The 13,756-nt window shown below is 36.4% G+C and overlaps 1 protein-coding gene across 1 annotated transcript in view; it reads left to right on the top strand.

The window, feature by feature from the left end:
* Positions 1-13,756, top strand: part of ABCC9 (ATP-binding cassette, sub-family C (CFTR/MRP), member 9) — a 133,175-nt gene that overhangs the window by 71,527 nt on the left and 47,892 nt on the right. Inside the window, exons 18-22 of the mRNA XM_008581481.1 lie at positions 2,856-2,957; positions 4,877-4,961; positions 6,245-6,325; positions 11,605-11,742; positions 11,891-12,016. Coding sequence (XP_008579703.1) covers positions 2,856-2,957; positions 4,877-4,961; positions 6,245-6,325; positions 11,605-11,742; positions 11,891-12,016 — 532 coding nt within the window. The remainder of the gene's footprint in view (positions 1-2,855; positions 2,958-4,876; positions 4,962-6,244; positions 6,326-11,604; positions 11,743-11,890; positions 12,017-13,756) is intronic.

The raw sequence follows: 13,756 nt of genomic DNA, 5'->3' as shown, positions 1-13,756 counted from the left end.
ATTTTTGGGGTTCAACATTGAGATATGTTGATCAGATCAATACTACTAGCATATATCGTTACAAATCATAATTACTCTTCATGCCCCTTGTCCAATCCCTCCCCATCCCCTTTTCCCTCCTCCCTCTAATTACCCTCGAGTTCCTCTCTCCCTTTGAAAGAATAATGGTTACTCTGTTGATTTGCTGCCCAAATGATCTGTCCAATGCTGAGAGGTGTGGTCAGGTCCCCCAATACAATCATAGAACAGATGCCTCTTCTGTCACTCTGAAATGGGCTCTGTGGGGAGAGACATCCTCCTCCTTTCTTTATCTCTGCTGGTGACTCTTCTTGTGTCAATGCACTCCTCCAGTGGCTGGCAGACCCTCTGCATGGTGGTTGTGGCATCTAGCCACCTTCACGGCAGCCATGGATATCGTGGTGGCTGTGGTGGGCCACCCACATGGAGGAGATGATTTTGGCATGCTCTTTGGTGCTGGCAGTGTGCCTGGTTGTGGAGAGTGTCTGATTCCTGGCTACATACCCCAAGTCCCCAGGGGGTGCCCCGAGGCACTGGCAAGGTGTGCCTGGTTGCAGGAGGGGAGACCAGTCCCCTTCTCCATGCCCCGGGTCCCCGGGCGGGCCCCAAGGCACTGGCATGGTGTACCTGGTTGGGGGGGGGGGGTCTGGTCTCTAGCCAACTGATCTTTGACAAAAGCAGCAAGAACATACATTGGGGAAAAGACAGCCTCTTCATATAAATGGTGCAGGGAAAACTGGATATCCATATGTAGAAGAATGAAACTAGGCCTGTACTTCTTACCATGTACCAGAATGTGTCCACTTCTCTTCGCTCATCCACCATTACCTTAATTCTTATCCCTGTTACACTGACAGCCCCAGTGGTCTCTGTATCATTTCCTATCTTGCACCCTCCAATTCATTGGTCACCTTCTGTGAAAAGAGTAATATTTCTAAACTGAACTTGTATCTCTCTTTTGTTTTAAGCTTTCAGTGGTTTTCTGTTGCTCTCAGGAAAAGTTCAAGCTCTGTAAAATGGTTTATAAGTCCCTTGATGATCGGGCTGTGCTTACTTTTTATGTTTCTCATGTACTTTTCCTCAGTTGCCATTTACATCCACATTTCACATACTGAATTTACATCTTTTCCTTGTATGACCAGGGTACCTCCTGGATTTACTCTGGCCTTTTCTTCATCTAGCCCACTCTTAATTAACCCTTAGTCACCTACTCCATTGTTTACCCTGATTTGCCAAAGGTGGCTTGGGTGTTTCTAAGTAAGGGGAGGGACGTGAGGAAGAGCAGGGCAGAAGGAGACAGAGTGGGAGAAAGAACCTGAACTGCATGGGATTGTTTGGGGCCTGGGAATGAATCAGAAAGAAAGAGACTCAGAAGGCTGAGACCAGTTAGTGGAGGGACTAAAAGCCAATTGGATATAATTATATGCATTCTGTTTTAGAAAGGGAAATAACAAAGTAAATGTAATGTTTAATTTGGAAGTAAAATCTGACACACACACACAATATATATGTATATATGGTGAATGAGAGAGCAAGGAGACACTTAGGAGTTAGTTTGAGTAATTATCTAGGTTCCAGTGTTTATTACTTGCACTTGGGGTTAACAGTAGAAATGTAAAAGAGGGGATGGTTGAGGAAAAAAAGAAAACATTGTAGAACAAGAATGGACAAATACTGAAACTCAAACCGTCCTTAGTAAACTTGGCTTGGGATTTCATAAAATAAAAATATAAGAATTAATACCTGTAGAGATTGTGACTTAAACAATGATGGGGCCTACCTATAAGGTAGAGATGGAGAGCCGAGTGTTTTATCCATTTGAAAAAAACCCAACACTAGAAGACCAGGGGCAGGGGAGGCAGACACGTCGGAGGTTGGGAACCATTGTTTTACTGCACATATGATAATCTAAGAGACTACTAGCATACTGTACATTATCATGTCTTCTAAACTCCTAAGATGTAACGTTTCAGAATGATCATTGAGCATTTCTAACTATCTCTTTCTTAACCTTACTCTCTTTTAACCTTAATTCCTTACTTAGTACTTACAGATCGTGAACTAACTATGGAAGTCTGACTTTTAAGCTGACCTGCCCCCTTTCCCACCCCAACCCCATCATCTTCTTTACTTTCCTAATGATTGCAAATTAAAGTCTGATATATAGATATCTGGTAGAATTTACAAGACAAAAAAATGGAGGAAGACAAAAAAATGGAAAGTTGTTTGTTTGTTTTTTTGCATAAACTATTTCATTATGTTTCGATATATGTAGTTTTTAAATGTATAGTTTTAATATTGAAATGGACTCCTCAAGATTTTATTGTTTTGAAATATTTATTTATTACCTATTTCCTTATAATATGTTAATGTGATGAAGCCACAAACACATACTGAAATTATCAATTCACATCTTTTTTTAAGGTCTGTGTATACAATTTATAGCTCCGTAAGTGTTTTTAATATAAATTAAAATACCTGTGGCTATTGGAGAGAGTGAATTATTATTAATCTTTTAACTATTTGAAAAGTTATAGTCATTTTAGAAAAGAAAATTTTAATTAATATTTTATACCTAAAATGCTTTTTCAGAATAGCAAAATCAAATTTTATACATTGTGTGACATTTTGATTAAATTTGAATCCCTTTAATTTAGGTGGCATACTAACCATTTCTTAATAAGTTGGTGGCCTTTAAAATTTTCTCTTTTAGAAGTTTTCCATTTCTCTGTTTGAGATATTTCATCAACTCTTATTTTCCTTAGTTATGCTAAAATACACATATGACAAGCACCGTTGCATAATTCTGGTATTTTGTTTTTCTTTTCCATTTTCAGTAGAAACAGGTATTCTGTGGCTTATGCAGCTCAGAAGCCTTGGTTATTAAATGCTACAGTAGAAGAAAATATTACCTTTGGAAGCCCTTTCAACAAACAGAGGTAATTCTGAGCACATAGAATTTAGAACTGAAGTGACAGCTATTTCTGATCCATGTGCTTGGTTCATGGTTTCTGGAACCTTTACAGCGGGGACCTCCCTTCTTTCCTGCTTGCCTTACTTCTGTCCTCACCACTAAGCTCTTTTGAACCTATTCTTTGAAGAGAAGGCTCATTGGAGGTTTCAGACCATCCTGCCCACTTATTGAGAACAATTTGTACAAGACTAGACAGCAGCAATTGAAGTCTGTACGTGTAGGGGGTGGGGGTTTCTTAGGTTATTGGTGAGCAGATAAACAAAGAAAACTCCAGGTAAGCTGCAGAAAGAGGGTTAACTGTAGAAAGAAGAATGTGGGGTCTGGGGAGTCTAATGACAGGGAGCAGCAGAATATGCCCTCTTTCAATCATCTTTTAAATACCACTGGGACATATGAAGGCATGACCCTTGCCTTAGGCCACTCTCACAAAAGAGGGTCTTAAGATCCTCAGCTGGGTCTTAAAAATTAAGGAGTTCTAAGTAAGGGGAGGGACGTGAGGAAGAGCAGGGCAGAAGGAGACAGAGTGGGAGAAAGAACCTGAACTGCATGGGATTGTTTGGGGCCTGGGAATGAATCAGAAAGAAAGAGACTCAGAAGGCTGAGACCAGTTAGTGGAGGGACTAAAAGCCAATTGGATATAATTATATGCATTCTGTTTTAGAAAGGGAAATAACAAAGTAAATGTAATGTTTAATTTGGAAGTAAAATCTGACACACACACACAATATATATGTATATATGGTGAATGAGAGAGCAAGGAGACACTTAGGAGTTAGTTCGAGTAATTATCTAGGTTCCAGTGTTTATTACTTGCACTTGGGGTTAACAGTAGAAATGTAAAAGAGGGGATGGTTGAGGAAAAAAAGAAAACATTGTAGAACAAGAATGGACAAATATGAGCAGGGAGAAGAAGAGGGAAGGATCAAGAATGACTTGAACATCTCAAGACTAGGTGAGTAAGAAGAGGAAACCGTGGTATTTCCCCCTGCACCTCCAATCCCCATGCTTCCCTGATACTTGCAATTCATCTGGTTTCCAGACCCAGCCTTAGGTCAACTTGAGCACTATCAGTCCTCGTGTCTTCCATTTACTGCCTTCAGCACACGTGACTCTATGCAAGGTCGCCCACCCCAACCTGTGCATTAGCTGTGATGAGCCATGATGAGTTTTCATGCACCATGAACTTTTTTTACCTGCTGAAGTTTCTTAAACTTCCTTTGCCTCATTTTCTTCCTGGTAAATTACTCACCTTTCTGGATAGGGCTTTGGCATTTCCTCCTCTGTAACTTCTAGCTGTGATGAGCCATGATGAGTTTTCATGCACCATGAACTTTTTTTACCTGCTGAAGTTTCCTAAACTTCCTTTGCCTCATTTTCTTCCTGGTAAATTACTCACCTTTCTGGATAGTGCTTTGGCATTTCCTCCTCTGTAACTTCTCAGAGTGGTCAGTCACTTCTTCTCTATGTTCCAGGAGTGCTTTGTACCCACCTGCACCATAGCACCTAACAAGGAATATTTTTATTATGTTGTTGTATCAGTCTTTTGCTCCATATACTAGCTTTAAATTTTTAAAAAAATTGATAGATAAATTTGTATGTATTTATCACGTACAACATAATGTCTCAAAGTATGTAAATGCTGCGGAATGACTAAATCTAGGTAATTAACATACACATTACATCACATAGCTATCATTTTTGTTGTGAGAAGAGTGGGAATCCATACCTATTTATCTTTGTGTTCACAAACCTAGTGTAGCGTCTAGTAAACACTAAGTAGTTCAGTAAATGCTTTATTTTACCTTCTGAGATATTGAACCTGGGACTTAGTTTATGGGCACTGTATTAGTAGTGATCTAAAAATTCAAATTTTTTTTCCCAAAGGTACAAAGCTGTGACAGATGCCTGTTCTCTTCAGCCAGATATTGACTTATTACCATTTGGAGACCAAACTGAAATTGGAGAGAGAGTGAGCTACGTATAGTTTAATTAAGCCATGGAAAAGCCTTCTTGTTGTCTTTAATCTTTAATGAAGCATAATGAAATCTGAGAGCTTAGGAGTTGTGTGTTGTGCTAGTGACAAATTCCAGAAATGTGAGGATGGGAGTCCTTTGACGCCATTCTCCCTTAAGCATTTATTAAGTAACCACTGTATGCTTAATGTGGTGTTAGCCACTCTGGAGTTCTCAAGGAAAGTAAAACATAGTCCCTGGCTTTGACCAAACGTATTTTTGTTTACTTGGAACTAACTTTAATCAGTTTGGAAACTGAGATTGCTTCCGACGATTTCTTCCACTCTTGTCTACATCTGTTTATTCTTGTTAAAGTGTTCTTTTTTCTTTGGGTAAACATGTTTTACATAGATGCCATACTGTTCAGACCAGCTGAAAAATATTTACACCTGTAATTTTTCTAGTAATAATGGCTAAAATTTTTTTAACCCTTATAGGTGGTCAAGCTTTATATGCATTAGCTACCTTCATAAGAAATCTGTGTAATGGGTGTTATTGTTATCTGCATATTACAGCTGAGAAAACCAAGGCTAAGAAAGATTAGAGAACTTGCCCAATCGCAGAGTTAGTGCTGTAGCCAGGATTCGTCTGACTCTGTAGGCTTTGTTCTTAATGGCTATTCTTTATTGCAGCCTAGTATAGTGTTTAAGAGAGTGAATATCACTTCTCTGAGCCTCAGTTTCCACATGTGTAAAATAAGAAGAATGCCTACATATTAGAATTGCTATGAGAAATAAAAGGAATAATGTAAAGCCATTTACACAAGCCTGGTGCATACTAAGGGCTCAACTAATACTAGCTTTTTGAAAATTTATAATTAGTGCTTCATTGTGAAAGCATATTGCTATGTAGTACTGTTTAACATAACTTGTAATGTCAAATTTTAGAGATATATGTTAGTAAACTACAGATACAATTCAGGAAACCAGAAAAAATCTTGGAATTGCTTGCAGTCTTCGGTACTCAGCTAATGTTTTGGTGATTAATGCATTTGTACAGCAGAGCTCTCTATCAGAGCGTGGAGGATTAATGTTGTCAGTCAAAAACTACCTTGATATAATTAGAGCATTAACTGGTATACAGTTTTCATTTTATCTTACCAATTTTACCACAATTTAAGTAATAAATTACTATTAATTTAAGATTTTTTAAAGAGAAGTTTGTATTTTAAAGGGAATTTTTACCAAGAGATCATTTACAAAATAGAAAAGATGGATGTTGATGGGTGTCTCTTCTCTAGGGCATCAACCTGAGTGGGGGGCAGAGGCAGAGAATCTGTGTGGCACGAGCTCTTTATCAAAACACCAACATTGTCTTCTTGGTAAGAATATGGCCTTAACTTTTATTTCTATTTTTCCTCTTGAAAAATGAGTCTTTAAAAGGACAAGTCAAATAACTCATAGAAAAATGTTTTAACTGGTCAAACAAATCCTCACAGTACAAATCGGTAGAGGATCAACATACAAAGTTGGGAGATCCAGATCATAGTCCAACAGACTAAGTTGCTCTAAGTGGTTTCTTCTCTGAGTTTCTTAACCACAAGAATTGTGGGAGTGTGGATGGTGTTGGGTTATCTGGACAGGAAAATAGATCTTCTCATTTATATTTTATTGCAAAGAAAAAAGGGCCAGAAAATAATGCTCTTGGTGGACATAGGGGTAAGTAAGCATGGCAATCCATTCCAGCAGCGCGCAACACAGGCTGTGGATAAGATTTTTCTGTGATGCTTCCTAAAACTATAGAAATCTTGGTTCTACCCTAGACCTACTGAATCTTAACCTGTAAGGATGGAGTACAGAATCCGTGTCATTAAAAAGATCCATGGATAATCCTCATGATTATCCTGGAATAATAATTCAGTTCTACCTGTGGATCCACAGATAAAATCAGATGTTTATGTTGATTATGATTCTACTTGGATGGAGTACAGAATCCGTGTCATTAAAAAGATCCATGGATAATCCTCATGATTATCCTGGGATAATAATTCAGTTCTACCTGTGGATCCACAGATAAAATCAGATGATTATGTTGATTATGATTCTACTCTGTTTTAGTTCCTCCAGCAGGAGGTAGCCAAAATGACATAGTTTATAAGCACACAATGTATATTAGAAACCAGCAGAGTGCAAAAATACATCCTTCCTCTGCCTTCTCCTTCTGGGAAATTATTAACCATTTATGAATCTGATTCCCAGGTCTCCTTTACAGTGTTCACTCCATCTAATCTCTAGAACCTTTTCAAAAAGTAGGTTGGTTTTGGAGTTATCCACTAAACTTGGATCACATGTGGATCCGTTATTGGAGATGGTAGAAGAATTTGGACATACTGGAAATTTATTTCAAATCTCCCTAAGATTACCTGTCCCCCAAATTTTTCCCAAAAAACACCATAAAAGCCATACTAGGATCTAATAGTAACCAGCGTAATCGTAAATCCTTTTTAATAGATGGACCTACAACTAGTAATGACTTCTTAAACCTTGGTATCAGTCAACGACTGAACCACCTGAGCATCAAGTGACTGGGAAACCTGAAAGGAACCAAGATCCCCTGTGTGTGGCTTTCTTCTCCAGTTCATTTCACTGACTGCAATTTAATGACCCTGACTTATTTCAATTTTAGAATCATGGAATTCAAAGAAGAGTTAACTTGTTGTGATTCCTACCCATTTGTTACAGGATTACTTTTAGCATTGTCTTTAACAGCTTCTTGATGACTCTCTGAAGATACGCTGTTTATCTTTAAGACAGCCTTTTTCTTGTTGGATAGTGTACAGGTTTTCTGTTGCTGCTATAACAAGTTACCGTAGCTGGTGACTTAACACAAATTTACTGTCTTATAATTCTGTAGGTTAAGCTTCTTGATGACTCTCTGAAGATACGCTGTTTATCTTTAAGACAGCCTTTTTCTTGTTGGGCAGTGTACAGGTTTTCTGTTGCTGCTATAACAAGTTACCGTAGCTGGTGACTTAACACAAATTTACTGTCTTATAATTCTGTAGGTTGGAAGTCCGTCAGAGTGTCAGTAGGGCTGTGTTCCCCTTGAGATGCTGTAGGGAAGAATCCATTTCCTTCTCTTTTCGAGCTTCTAGAGTTTGCCCACATTCCCTGCCTCATGACTGTCTTCCCCCACCTTCAAAGCTAGCAATGTAACTTCTGTCTGACCATTCTTACATAGTCTCATCTCCTCTTCCCAGCTGGGAAACTTATTTGCTTTTAACAATTCATGTAATTAGTTTGGGCCCATCTGGATAATCTCCCCATCTCTAGGACTTTAATCTTAGGTCTTTAATCTTAATCACATCTGCAAAGTCCTGCTTGCCATGTAAGGTAACAGAGTCACAGGTTCTTGGGATTAGGACCTGGTTATCTTTGGGGGCCATTATTCTACCTACCAAGACAATTCTTCTGATTGGAAAGGTATTATGTGATTGAAATCTGTTTCCGTGTGCTTTTCATTCATCGGTCCTCATTCTGCTTCTACAGCAACAAATATATCATTTTATGTAGTCATAGTTCAGCATTTTAATATTATTGTCATAACTTGCCTTAATTTACATTTACATTTTTCTAGGCTAAGCAAGCTCAGTATTTTCAATTCTTCCACAAATGACCTAATTTTTATAACTTTTATTAATCCTGGATGTAATAGTGTTGCTCAGAGTCCCTTTGTAAAAATGTGTGCTAGATGCACTCTGACCAGCTCAGATAACCTTAAAACTATGTGTCATAGGATCTAAATATTACACTTCATTGTAGTCTAAAATTGCAAAATATTTTTAGCAGCAATGGAATGCTGTTGATTTGTTTTAATAATTCCTCAAAAATGATATCTTACACTTCCATTGTTTAAAAATTTACATGTGCTTTGAGCCACAGTCTCATTCCATTCAATTCTCATGGCAGTGCTCTGAGGGTAGATGGTGTCCTCATGTTAAATAAGGAAATTTATGCTTAGAGAGGTAAAGTTCTCAACCCAGGGCTGATGACTAGTGAGTGACAGAGTCTGGGCTAGAACCGCATGTCTTTTGAGTACTGTGTTTCTGATCAGCTAAGATTCTCTAGTATTTTCTGAAATTATTGCTGTCAATAATTTGCTGTCTTTCTTTCTAAAATGTTTATTTTTGATTGTACATATTTACGGGGTAGAGAGTTGACTATCAGTGTTTGTGTACAGTATGTGATGATCAGCCTAGTGTCCGAGAGCGGTCATAACTACAATTTGGGTCTCTTAATTTAGAGATAATGGATTTTCCATTATCCCTTACTATCTTATAACATTGAAAGTCAGAATTTCATGGAAAACCGAATTATATATTTCATGATAAAAAAATTATTTTCAATTCATGTCCTATTTGTTTCTGAGAAAAATTCTCAGAAAGAATTATTTGGGATAGTTTGGTCTGTATCACAAAGTATTCTTAGGGTTTTGTCGAAATCAGAAGCAGAAGGTTGTCTCAGAAGCAATCAAGTTCCCCTGTGATGATGACCTGAGTTTCTAAAATCACTGATTTGCTGGAAGTTAAGTGCTGGTAACTATATCCTTGCTGCATTATTGGAGATGGACATGGAGACATCTTTGTCAGTGTAATCCTGGTATCAGTGATATTTTTTTCCATTGCTGTGCAAACATGGCTTTATCCCATGCCACTTAATATAGATACCTAGGCTTTCATTTTTAAGTAATTGTGAAGTTTCGTCATAACTTCTGTGTTAAAAGAAATTTTGTGTATTAGTGGTAGAAAACCTAAGAATTAAAAATTTTAAATGAAAGTATTTCGATCTCCTGTACATCCTACTTCTTGGAACATTTCAGGAATAATTGATATTCATAAAGACGATCCAGAAGATCTGAAAGATTCTGAAATATTTCTTATATAAAGAAATTTCATGACAATCAAAGATAGTTATGTCATTAAGCCCCTTTTGTTTCATTATTGTGTTTTAAGTACACATAGAGTAAGATATATACATATATGCATATATGTGTGTATAATGACAATTATTTTGTCAGCTATTACATTATCCAGAATATCACATTATTTAAATGGTTTAAATAAATGAGATAAATGGAGGTATGTCTCTGTTACTAAATGTATTTCTATAAAAGTCATTTGAGGAGATTAATTATATCACCCATTTATTCATAACGATGATATCCAGTAGAGTGGTCTTTAAAAAGCTATTATAACTCTGAATCACCCTTTAACTATCTAAATGCATTGCTAATATTTCTTTTTCATAAGCCTTTTCCTAAATGCTTCAATAAAGCCATATTACTTATAGTTTCTTTCTATGCAGGCAGAGATTGACAGAGTTGAAAAATTACTGAGCTAATCATATCACTATCTATAATGACCATACATATATTTATTCTAACTTCCAAACATCAATTTCTGAGTAAAAATTGCTTTTATTTTCATTACCCAGATTATAAACCAGTGCAGTTTATGTGTATAGACTGTGATTGTGCTCAATTGTTCAGAAAACTTTGCAGAATTATAATTTCTGAATTTCTGAATATGTAGCCTATGTGTAGTAGAATGAGAAACCAGCTACTTCTTTCTTGTGCCATAAGACAAACTAGAAATTTGTTTGCATATTATATACATGGAGGGACAAAAAAGAAATAAAGGTGATGAAGAAGGCACTCACAAACTCCTTTTTCACTGTTCCAATCACTCTTCCCAGTTGTTTACTGGAAACTTCGAGCATTTTTTTACTGCTTTGTCCCTCCAGCTCTCACTCCGTTTCTTTGATTCCCTGCCATTCCTGGTTCTTCTAGCGGGTAATGACATATTTCTGCACCATGCTCCCTGAAGGTCACTTTGCTTTCTAATTCATCATTTCGAGGAAACATTCTAGTTTTCTCCAGTAGTTTCTAGTTTTTTTCTTTTAAAGATCCAAAAATGCAAAACATTGATGCCCTCTATGGCATTATACGAATAAAATGTATATGAAAGTAATCTATAGTAATGGCATCACAAAAAAAGTCAATTAATATCATCTCCTAAATTATTCATCACTTGCTGTGTGAAAACTTCCTTTCTTCCCAAGACAATTGTCACTAGTTCAGTGTTAGGTATATGATTCTTATACCCAATAATAATAATAATAGCTAACAGTTATCTAGTGTCATATTATGTACCTGGTACTATACAAAGCACTTTATGTATATTACTTCATTTATTCCTGGTAACATCCCCATTAACAAGTCCTGTTGTGACCTAATTAACATTTTCAATGCCTGTTTTTATTATCTAGAATTCAACTATTCCAATTATCTTTTCATTCTTTGTTTTCGTCTATTGTTATAAGTTGCTGAGTAATGTTGGTTTTTGAACTTGAAGATTTTATAAAAATTCAAGCCACTTTGAATACTTTTATTCAATATTTTTTAAGGTTCAAGAGAAAATAAAAGCTTCACTTTTAAGTTAATACCTGTTTATGACAATTTAAAGTTATACAGAATCTGTTTTCTGTAAATTGGATTTGGGGGATAACTTGCCCTTAATAATTTCTATTTCTGCTTTCTAGAGAAACTAACTTACACAGAGTATAGAAAAAGCTCATCTTCCCTCCACTTTGCTGCTTGCAGGATGATCCATTCTCTGCCCTGGACATCCACTTGAGTGATCACTTAATGCAGGAAGGGATTTTGAAATTTCTACAAGATGACAAAAGGACACTCGTTCTTGTGACTCACAAATTACAATATCTGACACATGCTGACTGGGTAAGTGTTTAGAGGAGAGTTTCGTTGATTTTATATTATAATCATACAAATAAGTAGAGACATTAAGAAGTGCTTTCTCAAATAAAGGCAATTCATTTGGTCAACTAAGTTTTTTTTGTCACATTTCTGTAATATGTGCTTTCCTTAGATCATAGCCATGAAAGATGGAAGTGTACTAAGAGAAGGGACTTTGAAGGACATTCAAACCAAAGATGTTGAGCTTTATGAACACTGGAAAACACTTATGAATCGGCAGGATCAAGAATTAGAAAAGGTAATTACTCATAATTCAGAAGATTTCAGAGTCCAGTTCAGAAGAGTCAGACATGCACTGTATAATTATATATATATTTTTAAAAAGTATTCCCATTTAATGCTTGCTAATATAATGGTACTCATCTGAAATCCAAAGTATAATTGTATACATCATTAATGAACGGGCTGCTTTGAACCTAAAAAATTATCATGCTGCTTTTTGGATGAAATGCTGTCAGGTTTTCTGAGGATTTTTGTGTAAATTTGAACCACACTGTAATTATCTGTGTGTTTAAGACTTAGACAAACTAAATGCTAAAGCATGACATTTTCTTATTTTGTATTGTTTTTCCCTATTCATGTCTTATTTTTCTCATCTATGATATGAGAACGTTTTTTCTTACCCACGTACAAACGTGGTGGGGACATGGGCAAGACAGAAGCCAGGATGATTGTGAAAGAAGGACGAGCTGCGAGCGGTGGGTGAAGTTGGAAGGCACGTCTGAGCTAGGGTTGGGGGTGAAAGAAGGTGATCAGAAGGAAATAAAAATAAATATATATTTATATTTATATAGTTTTTTAAAGCCTACAAAGCCTTCTTAACACAATTTCATTTAATTCTCACAAAACCCCTGAGAAATAATCAAAGAAGATATTATCTTCCTTTTACAGATGAAAAAACTGAGGCTCAGAAGGGTTAGGTAAATTGCCTAAAAGTACAGTATAAGTGATACCAGTGGGATTTAAACCCAGGTTCACATCCAGTGTAACTCCACTACAATGCTATGGACGATGTTTAAGTACAAGGAGACTTCAAAAAGCTCATGCAAAGATTAAGATCTTTTAATTCTATTTTTTCACGAACTTTTTGAAGTACCCTCATATAACATTGAATGAGACGATAACAGAGTTGGAAACCAGATTGAGTACAATAAATAGGAACCACTGGTGATGGAGAGGTGAAATTGTAAATTAAATTTGCAAATGTTTGAAATGTTTTGCTCCTGAGTTGGGAGTAGGAATTGTCCAGAATTTGGTGTTCCTGGCCAGGAATGAGCATTATACAATGAAATATTTATATTTAAAAAAATTTTTAAATATCAGGAAATTAAAATATATTATTTTAGAAAGGAAGAAAACAAAAAAACAAAAAGAGTCTGTTTCCATAGAGAGAGAAAGATAAAAAGGCAGACAAATTCTGGGATTTTTCTATCTTGTATGGATTTACTGAACACATCAAAGCAACCCATATAGGGAAGAAAGATACATGAAAAATCTATGAGTAGAATAGGAAAAATCACAGAACCATTGAAATGAGGATATTCAGGGGAAAAAAAATAAGGTACAGTGGACAAGTGCCCACTTAGGAATTGTGCTGTCAGAAGGTTGATTATAAACGTACTGGCAGGACGGCTCCAACTAACATTTTTTTCAGAGATCTAAATGGTAGGAGCAAAAGAATATGATGTAAGCTTAAGGAGTAGGACAATTTATGGTTTATTTTGGAAAGAAGATCTGGAAAAGAAAAAAAGAGAGAGCTGTTGGCTTGATATTATAGTCATACCATTAAGTAATCCAGGAAGAAAGTCCATTAAGTTGTATTTAGAAATGATCACTTGAGATAGCATAGCTCTGTAATTAAAGACACATTACAGGGCTATAAATGAGCTGAGGGAGGTATGAGGCAAGTTAGGGTATGGACAGGGAAAATCCAGTTGCAAGGTGGAAAGGCAGCCAGTGGAAGTCAGAATGAATCAAG

This window comes from Galeopterus variegatus, unplaced genomic scaffold, assembly GCF_000696425.1.
Source record: "Galeopterus variegatus unplaced genomic scaffold, G_variegatus-3.0.2 Scaffold2362, whole genome shotgun sequence".
NCBI lineage: Eukaryota > Metazoa > Chordata > Mammalia > Dermoptera > Cynocephalidae > Galeopterus > Galeopterus variegatus.
Note: the sequence above shows the minus strand (reverse complement) of the source record. Positions and strands in the feature narration are given on the sequence as shown.